This window comes from Netta rufina (assembly GCF_964035555.1).
Source record: "Netta rufina genome assembly, chromosome: 2".
NCBI lineage: Eukaryota > Metazoa > Chordata > Aves > Anseriformes > Anatidae > Netta > Netta rufina.
The window spans coordinates 8,841,985-8,858,332 of NC_140124.1; the positions used below are offsets into that span (position 1 = coordinate 8,841,985).

Sequence of the window (16,348 nt, forward strand, 5' to 3'; positions counted from 1 at the left end):
AAGCTGGTAAAGTCCATAAGATAATGCCTTGAAAAAAAATGTTGAGGTGATAAAATTCCACAGGTTGCATGCCCAATCTGTTTCTTCAGACAACATCACCTGTTAACTGAAGCTGTTAACATCACCTAAGTGCAGGATCAACTCTAAACTACATCTCACCCAGAATTCAAGGAGACAGAAATAATCCAGTAAGATGAATATGCAGTTATTTTATTTCAGGTTTCCACTGAAGTGGAACACTTGTTTGTATTCCCAGCCGATAGCCCATCTGTTCAGGCTCAGGATAGCAGCAGGTCAGGACCTACACACTCCAGCAAAATTGTACTGACTTGTTCGGTGCCTGACAGTCAGCCTCGTTGTTCTCTTAACAGTGTAAGCATGAAGTTCGGAGTTTATATAGTAGTACAAGTAAATGTATGTTGTCTCAAAATAACAGTAGACATTTTCAAGAGACTTCTGATAGCAAGCTAAATGCTCATATTTGCACGTTATCAATAATGATTTGTTTGAAAACACAATGTAGATCATGTCTCATGTTGTGATATTATAAGTCTTTGTCAGCAAAGGTATTTGTGATGGCATTTCAGGCTATGGTATTCATATAGTGAAAGTAAATTAGTAAATTCGTGTTAAAACAAGACCAAAAACATTTTTTTTGTATCTAAATGAGGCAAACACAAATCTGCACCGTTTTCACAACCATGGTTTGAGTGTAGTGAAGGTTGAGAAATTGTATTAAAGCTGTTTAATTGGAGCTTTTGAACAGTTTTCAATTAGAGGAGTATCATTTGTGTAGCGTTCGTTTATCCTTTTGTTGTGCAGTCCTAAATTCTCTCTTGCTGAAAAGCACAAGAGCATGTAACTGCAGTAGTTGAGAAGATTGATGCTGGAAGTGATTGTCCTACTGCTGGGCTCTGTGAGTGCATTACATGGAGCCTGTTCAGCAAAGGATCAGATGGATTGGCTTACTGCAGCCAGTGGAGATCCAGCGTGGCACACCGATCCATGCTGCTACGGTGGCTCCCATCTGGATTCATTAGCCAGATGACTGTGGGAAAATTTTGATTGTTAGAATTGATGTTGAGGCTTTGAAATATAAAATACTGTTGGGGGAATTGAATAAACTGAGAACTTTCAAGTAAGTTCAGGCTGAGTTTAAATGGTTGCTGCTTCCACTGAAAATCAGCTGAAAACCTTTTACTTTGTTTCACCATATTGACAAGTGAAACTGAATGTTATTAAGATGCTTTTCAATAGACTTATCCAAGAACAGATGCTTTGTTGCCAAAACAACTGAGCATTAAAATTAAAACTTAAATCAGAATTGTTTTGGTTACATTTTTTTTGCTTTGGAAAATATGACAATAATACAACACAAAGATGAGCAGGCAGTGACATATCCAAACTAGTCAGCCAGTAAGCTTTATTAATTCATGTGAAAGCACAAATATGTTGTCTACAGTAAGATTTAGATACTTTGCCTTTCTAATTTCACTAATAAGCCTCTACTACGCCGGAATGTCTTTCTTTAGTCAATCTTGTATGCTAATTACTGAGCAGCTTCTTAATAATTTATCATTACGGGTGTATGAGCTGCAAAATCAAATTTTGCTTTTCTGCGTTTCAAGCATACTAAAGTCATAATTGATCAACTATTGGAAAAAGAGCACATTTTATCTCTTCTGAAACTGATCACATCCTGTGAGTATCGGTTGTTAGCAGAACTAAAGGCAGCTCAGGAAAGGGGAGAGAACGAGGTGACAGTAGGACTTGCAGGGTACTCGCTGTTGTCCAACTGCTCTCTGAACTATTTGTCCTTTCAGTGATTCAGACAGGTTTTTCTTATATTAATCGTTTCAGGTTCTTTGGGTCGTAATCAAGGAAACAGATTTACTTCTCTTGTTTGTTTGTTTGTTTGTTTTTTAAATTACATTTCTTCCTTTTAACTCTTAAAAGTGTCTTCTTTAAAAAATGTTTTACTTAATGGCTGTAATTAGTTTTTAGTCTTTAAAACTTATTCTTTAGTCTAGACTGAAAAGGTGGTGGCAAGAGAATACAGTTCTGTAAGTTATAATAAAGGGACATCTGTAAAGGAGAACACAAACTTCAGTACCTCCCTCATCCAGTCCGGCAGATTTCTATACATACAGGAGAACTGAGCTTTTTTCCAAGTTCATTCTTTGGTGCTTTGTGCAATTAGATAGTATTCATGTTGGTAAAATGTGCTTAACCTTGTAAAGATCTTTCTGATTAAAAAACAGACATATTCCTATTTGCTTGTTGGTTTTTTTTTTTTTTTTTTTTTAGATAAGTCCTATTGCTACTAGCTCAGAAAAGAACAAATTCTAGTTACTTAGCTAAATCTTTCCCTTATTGCAAGACTTCCGAAAACTGTACAGTGCAAATTAACCAACTGGAACTTTTCTGCTGGTTACTTTGCTCACTTTTTTCTCAGTTATTTCAAATTTGAAGCTGATAATTTCCTCATCGTTTCCTCTGCTTTCACTTTAAAATTGTCAGAGTAATGGAATTATTAAACTTCTGTGATTTTCGTAGTGAAAGGGAAGTTTCCTGTCAATTACAAGGTAGTGCAAGGTAGCCAGTGCTAAAATTAATGACTTCAAAATCCACAGATGGATAAACTACAGAAAGAGCCTACAGCTGAATTGTCAGGCTTAAAAATAAAGAAATGCGACTATCAGGTACCACAGCTCTTGTTAAATAAATGTGTTCTCAGCCTGCTCCAAAAAAGATATAAGTAGGCAATTTTAATAGCAAATTTCATCCTGACGTTTGACATCTTGCTTAAAATGCTGCATGAGATTGAGCAAGCACTGCACACAGTAGTTGGATAAAAATCCTTTCACTGAGACGTCTCAAAGCATGTTACCCTTGAAAAATGTATCGAGTGTGGTTGTTTGTGGTTTCCCAAGGAACAGTTGCTTGTCTGAAGATATTTGGTATTTCTTCAATAGATGATATGAAGTTTTTGCAGATGGAATTTAAAATTTTGGAGACTGACCTAGAGAAGGCTAGAGTCACTGACAAGTGTGGGGATGCTGCTAAGTGCAGGCGATACACAGGAACAGAGAATTAAATTTATATGTGACAACCAGGAAATTACAAGGAAACCTAGAAAAGTTTTGAGGTGACTTAATACATATTAGGCTCAGTGCAAAATTGGACTGACTTTATGTGGAAACTTAGGCATGGAAAGCAGGAATGGTAGGTATATAATTTTGTATGCAAAGCCGTGAGAATGGTGGGGAGCTGGAAGCTGAATGACAACAATTGTCTTCAGTGTTCTGCAGCCTAGGCAATTAAACTTCAGAAACTTATCGTGAGATACTGGAATCGCTGTGACATTGAGCTTCAAAATTGTGATTGAAACTTTCAGAAGATGTTTTAACCTAGTTACTGTAAAATCCCTGTGGCCTGTGTTCAGACATCGGCGTAGCAGGATATTTCCATCCTGGATGTTCTGTCATGATGAATACCTCTCGCATGTTCTCAGGGATTGTTGGGAGTGCACATATTTAATTTGTAAAACTTAATTTTCTCGTATTTCTGAAGTGTCTTTTTTTTAGGGGGGGTGGTTAGACTGTTCTAACCCGAAGTATCAATTTCAACCTTAGTAAGGCTGTTAACTTCTCATCACTTGGTTTGTGAGACTGACGGGAGGCCTCATGGCGGCCTGCAGCTCCCTCACAAGGGGAGCGGAGGGGCAGGCGCTGAGCTCTGCTCTCTGGGGACAGTGACAGGACCCGAGGGGACAGCATGGAGCTGGGACAGGGGAGGGTCAGGCTGGGGGTTAGGGAAAGGGTCTGCACCCAGAGGTGGTTGGGCACTGGGACAGGCTGCCCAGGGCAGTGGGCATGGCACCGAGCTGCAGGAGTTCAGGGAGGATCTGGACACCACTCTCAGACACAGGGGCTGATTTTTGGTGGTTCTTTGTGGAGGCAAGAGTTGGTCTCTATGACCCTGGTGGCTCCTTCCAACTCAGGATATTCTTTGATTCTATGACTACAAAAACCACAGGGCCACCGGTCAACGGGGAACAGGGACATGACTGCTCCAGCTCCGTAGCTGAGGCGTTTTCTAGTTCTAGAGGCCTCAATACTACATATCTTTTGTTGAGTCTTACAGCATTGTGAAATACTGCTTTCTTAGTAAGAGAAACATATATCTCATGGACTTCTGCAGGCAAATGTGTTGCATCGTTTCCCATTACTGGGACTTGGATATTTAAATTTGTGTTCTAAATCATCTCATCAAGGTCACAGGATCATTAGTGTCTGTCAAAAGCTAACCATTTGTATTGAAATAGCACGAGGATACACAGTCCAGAGATCAAAACTTATAACTTTTTGCCCGTTTGCCACTTTTTCCCCGTTTCTGCTCTGGTTTGACCTGTGAAATGCTGTGATCCATTAATGTAGGTCAGGTGAGCGAATCCAGGTGCTTGTGTGTGAAGTGAGACTGTGCCCATCTGAATGCTTCGCAGTCAGTTGGTGGAAGTCGGGCTGCAGGGTTTGTTTCATCTGTATGGATCAGATTGAAGAATTGTGGTCTTTGCTTAACCAGCGATAGTCTAGGTTTTCCCTTTGGCACAGTTGCTTAACATACCAGCTTTCAGCTAGGCCCCTGACTGCAATCAGAAGTCTCTTTCCATTCCATAAACACCAGTACGTGTTTCTGAGAAAAGAAATAAAACAAAAGTTTGATAGGTTTGATGCAAAATGAGTTTTCTTTAAGTGTAATTTTAGTTGAATAATAAAAATATATTTTGACTTTTTTGTCTCTACAGAGTTTACAGATGCTTCCTCAACAACGGAAAGCCATAGCAAAATTTAAGGAGCCAGCACATGCTTTAGCATTTCAACAGAAATTCCACAGGTAAGTAAGCACTGCTGCAACCTTTGGTTCACTCCCTCCCTTCAAAAGATGAAATTAGTCTCCTCTGATCAATGTTTCTCTTAATCTATTCAAGCATCTATTTATTGGTGACCTTCATAGAACCTTCTTGTCTGATCTCTATCCCTAGAATAAGCTTGAGTACGAGTTTTACGTTTCTTTTAACAGGCACATGATAGATCTGTCCCACATAAATGTGGCACTGATAGTTGAGTGATGTCTGCTGAGAAATACATACACTAACAGAAGCCTATTGTGGAGCGACACGAGACACGGTGGCACAACCATCAGGTTCTGAAACCTTTCAGCTTACAGTCTTTAATTGCCATGTTGAACTACAGAAAGCAGCGAGATGTCCTCAAGAAGAGCAGAACTTGAGAGGGATCTGCAAAGGTGGAATTTCTGTTCAGTTTGTTCACGTTCTGTTGTAACCACATGGAACTACAGATTTTTTTCAAAATGCTTACAGTGCATGCGGACACTGTTCTTCAAGATACTACTGTGTGACCACAGTGACTTGAGAGAGAGCGTTTACACCGAAAGATCTAAAAACTTTCTTCATAGCAAAGAATATTTGATAATGGTTGCTCTTATCTTCAGTGCGAGGTATTTGAATGAGAACTCACTTTTCTAAACAAAACACGTTAGTTACGTTGTATATCTGAGAGCATAGAAAGTATTCTTGCATAGATTTAAACGTGGTCTACTTCACTGAATAGCAGTAAGCTGAGAAGCTTTGGAGGTGACACTGGAAAACTGTAGTTTCTATCTTTGTAAATATGTTAAGTCTGTCTTTGCATTTTCTATTCCAACACAGACTTCCACCTTCTCCTTCCAACTCCACTTGTTCCATAAAACACTGTGTAGGAATAACATTGCTGTATTTTCCCTTGGTTTTTAAAAACAAGGATCTTTGCCCTTCAGTAGCATCCTGGGGTAGTTAACTCCAAGTTGTAACTAAGTTGTTTTAAATGATGTTGCCAGATACAAGGAAAAAGAAATATTTAGTGGCTCACTTTAAAAAAAGTTACACAGGAAGAGCGGTGCATTCCTAATAGTTCTTTTGGGCTAGTGTTTCATAATCGCCTTATGCTTTATTTTGATTATTTTTTTTCTTCCTTTGAGATTTACTTTGACTGAACCATAAGAAACCCATAACTGAAAGGATTTAGTTTGATGTGTTGTTCCCAATACATACAACAAGACTATAAGGACGTTGTGAATCTGCTGGTGAACGTGGCAGTTCGCAAAAATTATGTGCAAACATAAAGGAGCTTATATTTTATTCAAAGTAAAATTCATAATATTTCCTTTTGGTTAGAACCATTTAGATGGTATTGCCAAAGGAACAACTTTTTTCAGTTACTTCTGAATAAACTTATTAAAATGTCATCTTTATATTGGATTGAAGTTTTTATGAACATTTCCTTAGTTTTTAGACTGTGAGCTTTTGCTTCATCCTTTATTTTAGGAATACTATTAAGCCTTCCACCTACTATTGAATGGGGGGACTTAAAGAAGCTTTGTAGGTTTGTTACCTGAGCAATCACAGAAGAACACCAATGGAACAGCTGTGAATGGGGGCCAAAACAGAAGGATGAACTAAGCAAGTTTATAGTAGCATAGATTTTTTTTTAAAGGTTTAATGGTAACTAAGTAACAGAGACCCATTTGGCTTTTTTACGGAAAGACTGGTCCAGGCTTTCAATTAAGTAAAAGTTGCTTAAAAAATTATAACGATTAATAAATACTGTTGAGTCTTCTAGGTAAAACTGCTTTTATTCACTGAAATGATACAGAGTAACGTGGTACTTTGGAAATAACTGCACTGGTAAAAATTATAAAGAGTGCTCTAAGCCCATTTCCAACATAGTGACAAGATGCTATAACATCAAGAGAATATTAATGTGGAAGTGAGTTTTATATCTGTCTGTACAGTTCCCCATTTAAGCATATTTCTTAATTACATTCAGCACATACAGTGCTGTTAGTGCTTCAGATAGGCCTAAGCCCAGGACAAAGAACAAGTCTCAGGTAGGAAGTGCCCGGTGGAAGCTGACTCTGAAGACCAATGCCAGGTGATGGCGGTGACTGGCTCTGCCAAGGGCGGTGTAGTTCCTCACTTCCATGAGTGCTAGGACTGCTGTGCTACCTCCTCAGGTTATGTCATTTTTATTTTTAAAAATAAATTCTTACCTTTAAAATGAGTCATTAAACAGTTATTCACCCCACTGTTAGGAAGCAGCTTCTCTGTGCCGAGAAGGATGGGAAGACATCTAGGAATGGAGCACTAATAGTGTGTGTCTGGAAATCTGGGCTAGATGCGAATGCCAGACAGGCCAGCAGCTGAGTTCAGCAGTAGGAACATCTGCAGTTGATCAGCTGTCCTGTCGTAAGCATGTGTTATTGGGGTTAGAGGGTTTCTTGGAGCCTGAGAATATGGGTTTGATTCAAAAGTCAAAGAAGTTTGTAGAAACGCTCCTGCTTTGGGTTTTGAATCTATCCCAAAGAGGCTGAGGTTCAGCCAACTTAAACAAGTTTTAAGAATTTTTATTCAGTTGGGGTTTAAAAAAAAAAAAAAAAAGACAAAAATGGGTGGCTTTGGAACAAAGACGTGAAATTGCCTCAGATCTATTTAAATGTAGGAGGCAATGTAAACAATGCCTGTTTAATGACTAGATGGATCCTCTTTAAAGGTGGTTGCAGTAGATTGTTGCTTGTGCATAGACAATGTACAGCGCATTGCTGGTTATTTTAGCTGCTTATTGCAGTAGCTGGGTATCAGAACCACGTGTAAACGTACTCACTATATGTATGTATGTCTATATGCCTTTTAGTATACACATACATACATACGCACACCCTGTATTGTCGCCATATCTTACTAATACCTTAAACTCAGTAGCAAAAGTAGCAATTAGGTGAGTCACTTGTGAAAATGTTTGTGTTTTGTTAGTTCTCAAATTCTAACTTAAAACTGGATCTGTTGGCAATGATCAGTTTGAGTGGTACATCTCTTCTAGTTCTATTTGTTGTCTCCTCCCTCCCTCCCCCCCAAAAAAAACAACAAAAAAACACAAAGGAAGTAGAGGTAAAGCTAGATGAACGTGTTACATCCATGTTCTCTTTCAGCACGTAGTTAAATCTGAACATCTTAAGTTAACTTTCTTGGAAGATCTGTTGCAACCATTATCTTGTTCTTTCTTGATCATGCATTCAAAATACAATGCAAAAAAAAAAAAAAGGAACATTTAATGTAGTATGTAAATATTGAACTTTTAAAATTAAAATGTTACTCAAAGTGCTTACAGTCAAACACATCTTAGCTACCTGTTAGTTTTTTGTGTTGTCTTATCTAAGTTTAATGGATACAGTTCCATAAATGTTGATGTGTTTTTGTGTATATCTTCAAATTTTTATAAAGATGCTAGTAAGTCAATACATACATCCTGATCTGTGTATTATTTGTTCACAATTTTTATTAGCATAATTTTATAATGATTTTAATAGGCAATAGTAGGTGATTATATTGAGCCATCTTTTTTTTTTGGAATTATTTTGTTTTCATCTGTAGCTCTGGAGAATTCACTTCATAACTAATCATATTTTGCTTTGACTGAAAGATTGGATTGGCCATATGATCTGTGGTATTTTAGCAAAATGTTCTACATTAAAAAAAAGAGGAAAGGTTTTTAAAAAGCTCAACGTTAAAGGGAAAACAGAGTACACTGTCAGACTAAGGCATGGGTTTCTAGGTCTGTTTGGTTCTGCTGTACAAGCACAGATAGGTCTGCTTTGTAATACTGTTCTCAAAAGTTTGGGCTATTTTCGTTTTACACATAATTCAAGTTGGTCTTGTAAAACTTGCTCTCATCACAATGTTAGCAATTGATGTGGCACATAATGTACGATGAAACAATTTGGAGTGTTTGAAAAGCTCAGTACAATTGTTGCTAGGTAGGAGGAGGATGGGTCCGTAGCATTTTCACAGCTGAAGGAGCTGCCATGCAAATGTTTTCCCTCTAAGTAGTGGTAAGAGTAAATTTAGACAGGGTAATTGTTCTTGGTCCACCTATATATCACCAGTATGACTTCAAGAAGAATATTGGCATCCCATCTGTAAAGTATCTTCAAGATACGTAGCTTATTCCCCAGTTTAATTCTGAAAAATAACTTGAGATTTCCAAATTTCTGTTTTAAAAAAATACGGCCTTCCAGCCACTAAAATGCCAAGTAGACTGAGCATTTTCGTTTGATGTTAGGTTTCCACTGCAAGCGTTTAGATGAGATTTTATTTTTTTTTTTTTTTATAAAACTGTAGGTTATTTGAGAACGTGTGCCTTGAGGGTCTTCATAGTTTTTTTTCTCGACATAATCTAGCTACTTGGAATCAGAAACATTTTTTTATTTATTTTTTAATATTTTTTAAATAGTATTTTTAATATTTATATATAGTATCTTCTGTTTAGCTTTATATTGTGCAGTTACCTGAGAAATTGTTGTATGCACTTTCTATGGTTACAGAAAGTAACTGTGTGTATGTATGTGTGTGTGGGTGTGCTGCCCTTATACTACGGGTGAGAGGACGGGAGGGCGGGTGTGGGTTTTCATTTGCTGGCTTTTTTTTTGCCTGTTTGTCGTACTGGGGAGATTTCCTGGATTTGTTCTCTGGCATAGCATTGTGTTGTTCTGTCCTTCGCCTGGTACCATGTTTGTTACGTGGGTTGTGATGCTCGAAGGTAGAAATCTGGCTTTCACGTGCTCCCTGTTAAAAAGGCATTTTTGTTTGTTGAGACATGAACCTTTTTTAAATTATTTTTTGTGCTTTTTAATTTTTAGCAGCATGTTGGATGAGAAATAAATTTGAAGGAAAATGAACAGGTTGCATAAAGTTAGCTATGTTATAAAGGGTATGTATGGGTCATTTAGGGTAACATAGGGCTTTTGTTTCAATGTTACCTTAAATCATGCCTTAACCATTAATTCATAAACATAATTGTGGAAGTATTTTATCTTCAATTAGTGTTAAATCCTAAGGATTTTATGTAAGGTTTTTTTGTAACCTAATTTTTAATCACGAAGATGACTTATTGTCTACATGAGCACAGGGCCTTGTGTACAAAACCTGATTCATATTGGATCCTTACGTATACCATCTTCTGGTATAATATGGTTGGGAAGGATCATTTTGTTCTTTATAACACTACTTTTTGCAGGGTTGTTTTTTTGCTTTTTCTTTTTTTAATTTATATTTTATATATTTTTTTATTTTTCTTTTTCTATTTCTATGCTTATTTTGGTGGAAAGTGTGGTCCCTATTGCACTAGACAAAACCTCAAGGGGAAAGTTAATCTCACTGGGTCTTTTAGGTGCCTGTGTTGCTTTCTCACTTCTTGGTTGGATACACGTTTTTCTAACTAACAGGAAATGGGCCTTGTATACATACAGCTTTTCAACGCGTTGCACTCCTTGTTTCATGTAACAGCGCTCAGGTTAAGCCGTTTTTTACCATCTGAATAATTTTAATCATTAAGAATGTTTTTGTAAAGGCGTATGGTTAAATGGAGCTGTATTGCGATGTTGTGTGTAGTTACTTGGAAGATCACAGTTTAAACAGAGCACTGCTGTGTTAATGTTGCATTCGTTCACTGGTTCAAAATTATCTCTATGTACATCTAATGGTTTTTAATATCCGCTGTGTTTTTTCCTAGTGTTCCTCAGGCCGACTTCTGAATAGTTTTATTTCCATTTAAATAATATTTTCTTTTGCAGGATTTCTTTTGCAGGCAGCGAAATTCTTCAACTGTTTAATTTCTAATTTATACACATTTTCACTTACAGACACACCAAAGATGAGATGCTAACTCTAATTTATTCGCAGCTGATCTTCTATGCCACTGTGTATAGTTTTTATTGACACAAATTGCCCTTAGAATGAGTCAACTTTCTTTTCTCTTGTGGTGCCCTTTTCCTCTACCCTGTGCATTACCTCATTTCCATCTCATTTGCCCCTATTTTTCCATTCCCACAAGGATATTTGTATCCTTGTTATGTTCTTGATCTTTTGACTCTACGTTCATCCCTCCAGACTTCATCCTATCTTAGTGCATAGCATGCAATCTTTTGCTGTATTTTCTGTTCTGTTCTCACTTACAGCCCTTTTGATACCTGAAGACTAAATCTTCCATGCTGGAAGCATTAGCATACTGTATTTTTCTTTGCAGACTTCATAGTACCTGAATTTGAAGTTGCGTTTACAGGTGTCACACCTTAGGAGATGCTGCCCATACCAGAGCACTGGAGAAATACCACTTAACAGTTTTGCTTTGCAGTTTTACCTGTGTTGGAGAATTACAGCATTTTTATAGATGCTTTAGCATTTGTGGCAAGCCAGGAGGAACAGGATTAACACCTCTTTTATCCTTTTTACTTTTTCAGGAGTTCTGTTCTTGAATTCAGTGATAGTAATAGCGCTTTTTTATTGTCACTTAGAAATACAAGCACTGTCGACACAATTCTACCTCCTATTACTATTACTGAATGTGATCCTTCCTAACCTATAAAGTCTTAAATGCTGTATATATATTTAGGTGTTTTGAGAATCACTTAAAATGTATTGCTCTAATCTGGATGACAGAGTTTGTTTATTAGCAGTTCAGAATATAAATTCAACAGCCGACTGTATCATTCTGACTCCACTGGGGGTTCATCTGCCTCATGTTTTCTACAGCATCATCTGCACAAGCTGTTTACTTCATTTCGTGAATGTAACACTGAACTATTCCAAATCCTCCACTTGCACAAGAGATCTTTGTCATACCTCTTTAAGTGAATGTAAAAATGGCAACACAAAAATAATCTCATGCAAGTTTTTTTACATGTAATTCCATGTTTACAATGTCAACATGCAAATATATTTATTGTACCTAAAATATGTGAATAAAACTTTATTTTCCTCATGATTGCTTTGTTGTCTTTTGATGTACAACTTGAACTTCAAACTTGCCAGGAAAAGAGCCATACATACCATATTGTTTTACTGTGGTAGCATCCCTGGGCCCCTGCTTTTACATCAGTGCTGTAGTGTAGGGTTCTTGCAGAGCTGTACAAAGGCATCCTGAACAGAAAAACAAATGACTGAGGACAGGTGATGGTACATGAGGCTTGTGCTTGCGTGAACAGCTGAAAAGATCTTGAGGCTAACAAGTAGCTCGTAACATGAGTATAGGAGAAACACATGTGGGTTTAAAGCTTTTCTGTTTTTTTTCAGCTGTACTGACATGTCCAATAAAAGATCTCTGCATTCAAATACTGCTTATAGTTATGACATAAAGGAGCTCTGAACAAACTCAATCTGTTCACCATCAGTTATATTCTGAACACAATTCTATCACCATCAGTAAAGGTTAATTTCACTGGAGTAGTATATATTCAGATAAGAGGTCAGAAAATCTGCCTTTTTGCACTTAGGAGAAGCTTTACAATCTGTTAATATTATTCACAGAGGAAAATGTAATAAATCACACTATCACCCTGCTATCACTTGAAGTGGCTACCGGTGATCCAATATCTACGTTTTCACTGGAGCATTACTAGCATGTCACATCGTTACTGGGGGTAGATCTCAAGACAGCATCATGACCTGAAAAACAATCTTCCTTTCTAAGATCACACTTAGGATCAGGCATAGCAGTCCGTGTGATTTCTGAAAGTTTGTGGTGGTTTCACCCAGCTGGGCAGCTGAACTCCACCACAGCCATTCTCTCACTCCCCTCCTCAAAGGAGGAGGGGGAGAAAATATGATAGAAAGGGCTCAAGGGTTGAGATAAGGAGAGGGAGATCCCTCAACAATTACTGTCATGGGCAAAGCAGCCAATGTAGGGACTTTAATATAATTTATTGACTATTATCAACAAGATAGAGCTGTGAGAAACTAAAAACAAAAAACACCTTCCCCTATCTACCCTTTTCTACATCCTCCCCCCAAGCAGCACAGGTGATTTGGGGACTGGGGGCTGCGGTGAGCCCCTGAGGCTTTGTCCCCGCCATTCCCTCACGGCCCCCCTCTGCCCCTGCTCCACGCGGGGTCCCTCCCATGGATGCCGTCCTGCCCCAACTGAGCCCATGGGGGCTCCTCTCCATGGGCAGCAGCTCTTCAAGTACTGCTCCCACACGGCTCCATCCCACGGGGTCCATCCCCCAGGAGCAAACTGCTCCAGCACGGGTCCCCCACAGGCAGCAGCTCCCCCGAGACCCCTGCTCCTGTGTGGGCTCCTCTCCATGGGCTGCAGCTCCGGCCTGGGGCCTGCTCCTGTGGGGGCTCTCCATGGGCCGCAGCCTCCTCCAGGCCACATCCACCTGCTCCACTGGGGGCTCCTCCACCCATGGGGGGGCTGCAGCATGGAGATCTGCTCCAAGTGGGACCCATGGGTGCAGGGAGACAGCCTGTTCCACCAGGGGCCTCTCCACAGGAGAACTTGTGCTGCATGCCTGGAGCACCTCCTGCCCTCCTGCTGCACTCACCTTAGGGGCTGTAGGGCTGGCTCTCTCACACTTCTCACTCCTCTCCCCCAGCTGCTATAGCACAGCCTTTTTATCCTTTAAATCTCCCTCAGAGATCCACCCAGCATTGCTCATGACTCAGCTCTGGCCAGCAGCGGGTCCCTTTGGAGCCAGCTGGAGTGGGCTCTGCTCACAGAGGCTGCCCCTGCAGCTCCCTGCTACCAAAACCTTGCCATGTAAACCCAGTACAAATTTAAAATCTCCCACCATCGAACGTGTTATTTTTTAGGAACCTGAATGCAGTATTCATGCAGTAGTGTGTTTTGAAGACTGGAAAACTAAACCTTCAGCTGGAGGCTGGCAAATGCAAAGCTGAAGAGGAAATCAATGGGACTAAAAACTAGCTATTGAAGGGATAGAAAGGGAGTGACCAAGGGAGGAATAAGTAAGCCTTTAAAATTAAATTTTGAGATGCTGAGTGGAGTGCTTCAAAAATTGGTCTTGATTGACCTTAATTAATTTGTAACGATTTGGGCATGAAGAGTTGGGAGTGCGCTCACCAAGCGTGCTGGGAGACGCGTGAGGGAGGGCTTGAGTGAGGAGGAGGAGGAGAACTGGAGCATCTTACAGGAATTGGATGAGCTAGAGAATTAGAATAATAAAGATGAGATTAAATTAAATCTTGCAAAGTGCAAGAGCATGCACTCTGGTATTAATAAGTAAGGATTTTTGCTGTAAGCTGAGTGTTGCCAAGAAAAAGGAAGAGAAAGAGCAGTGAATTAATTGCAGATAGCTGATCTACAGATGTGGTGAGCCATAGAGGGGGGAAAAAAAAAAAAAAGCCTTTTCAGGATCAATGTGTCAGGCACTTCCAGAACTGAAGTATTAGTATGTGTATGTATAGGACGAGGAATTAGTGCTGGACTTCAAAATACAAAGCAACTCCCTAAGTGGAATCCCCCTGTGAATAATGATTTTAGAGGATGTTTATTTTGAATATTGATTTCAGGGGGTGTTTATTTGTTTGGTTATTTATTTATTTATTTTGAATGGTTCAGCTGTCAAAGATTTTCTCTGCTTTTGCTCTGCATGTTCTGCCTTTCAAATACCAGGGCTTAAACTACAGAAAACATCCGCACATTGCTTCAATGAGAATTGACTGGTCACACAGCACCACTGCTCCTTGGTTTCAAATGCCAGTTCTGGTAACTGCGGGATGTATATTACGTATTTTCATCCACCCATGTTCACTGTTTTGCAACGATCACTGAGGAAAGGTATGCCTTCAGCTGACAAAAAAAAAAAAAGAGAAAAAAAAAATAGAGGTGCTGACCTGGGAAAGTCATTCTCTGGAGATGTGCTCTGCATTGTGGAGGCTGTGGAGAGGACACACGAAGTGAACATTTCCAATTCTTCTTATTCTAGTGCTCTATTCCAGTAATCGTTAGTTGCTAATTAACAACCAGTTTTCATGAAATTGCTGATAAAAAGAGTGTACTCCCATGAGAAGGATTTTATGACAACAGAGCAAGAGCTGCCCATCAGCCCTTTCCAATCCTGTTTCCTTGGGTTGCAAACAAATTCATCTGTCTTCCAAAAAGGGAAACTTTGGTATTCCCTTACAGCATCGCACAATCTTTACTTGGAGGAAAGTTAACGAGAAAGGAGGGATAGCGTTTTTGCATTTTTTTTTCCCTCCTACATGCACCTATATGGTGAATCAGGTGCACAACACCACGCTCAGTGCCTCGCACATCTCTCCTTAACCTGGATCCCATACTGCAGGGATTGAGGGTTTGTGGAAATGGCCAAGAGGTTAAAAGCAAGATGTAAAAAAAGCTCTTCCATGTATTTTAATAGTGGCCAAAAGGTATTCAGGGGGTTGGGATTCCTGTCTGCCCTTACAGCCCTCATCCCAGAGGAGGCTGGGGGCTTTTTGTTGTTTATTTTTCTAATGGAAGATAGGTTACAGGGAGTGTGGGCACTCTCTCAAATATGCGGTGTCTGTTTAGCACTGCACAGAGAAAAGTGGTCCCAGCTCAGGTACTTATGAGCATATGATGGTGCTCTTTGGGTAATACATATATTAGTGGTGGCTGGCATCAAGTATTCTCCACACAGGCAAAATTAAGTTTACTTATTGCATGATCTAATTTTTTGTTGTTGTTTTGTTTTGTTTGTTTTTACATCTTTCTGAAATCTCATTTCTTAAGAAAAGTTGATAGAAAATGAGACCAGAAATAACACTCCTGCATCATCTGGATCCTTACCACTTTGTGCTTGGGTAGATCTTCAATAAAACAGAAGGTCTGCTTTGGATTTGCTCTAGGATAGTTTTAATGTTCCCTCACAGGTATTCAGTGGCTCTTAAGTCAGCCTATTCTTTGTCACTTCCTATCATTTGCTTGCCTTTATTATTACTATTAACATTGGAACTGGGGCTTCTGCAAACAGTGGCTAGATTCAAAACCTTAGCCCCAGGGAAGTAACTGGGACTTGGTCAGGGGAGCCCAGGAACTCCTGGACCATAAAAACAGGATTTTGCTATTTCACAGTGACTACCAAATGCAACTTCAGCCTGGACTTTTGTGTCACAAAAGCCATCCTGGAAGCCAAATCCCATTTAACTGAATAAAGTGATAATGTATTGGTACATTCTCCATCTTAAGCGCTGCCACAAGCTGGTCCCTCTGCAAAGTGATGCCTCCCAGTTTCTGTTCCTATAAACCCTTCAGGCTGTTTAAGGGTGCTAGTTTATTGGAAGGGGGTCAGGAAAATCCATGGATCACATCGAAACGTGGAAGACACAGTTGTTCCCAGGTCTTCCCTGCGCTGCCGTTAATCAGCCGCACCCAGAGGGAGGATGCACTTCTCCTTTAATGGGGGCAAGGAGCAGGAGGAAGGCAATCAACCCTCATCAGCCAGACCCTCA

General features: G+C 39.5%; 1 protein-coding gene across 4 annotated transcripts in view; it reads left to right on the forward strand.

Moving 5' to 3' along the window:
- The window catches only part of RBM33 (RNA binding motif protein 33), a 104,360-nt gene extending 94,875 nt beyond the window's left edge, over window positions 1–9,485 (forward strand). For all 4 annotated transcript variants that reach the window (XM_084281834.1, XM_084281835.1, XM_084281837.1 and 1 more), the window contains 2 exons: window positions 4,808–4,896; window positions 5,083–9,485. In XM_084281834.1, coding sequence (XP_084137960.1) covers window positions 4,808–4,896; window positions 5,083–5,131 — 138 coding nt within the window. In that variant the 3' untranslated portion in view covers window positions 5,132–9,485. The remainder of the gene's footprint in view (window positions 1–4,807; window positions 4,897–5,082) is intronic.
- The last annotated feature ends 6,863 nt before the right edge of the window (window positions 9,486–16,348 follow it).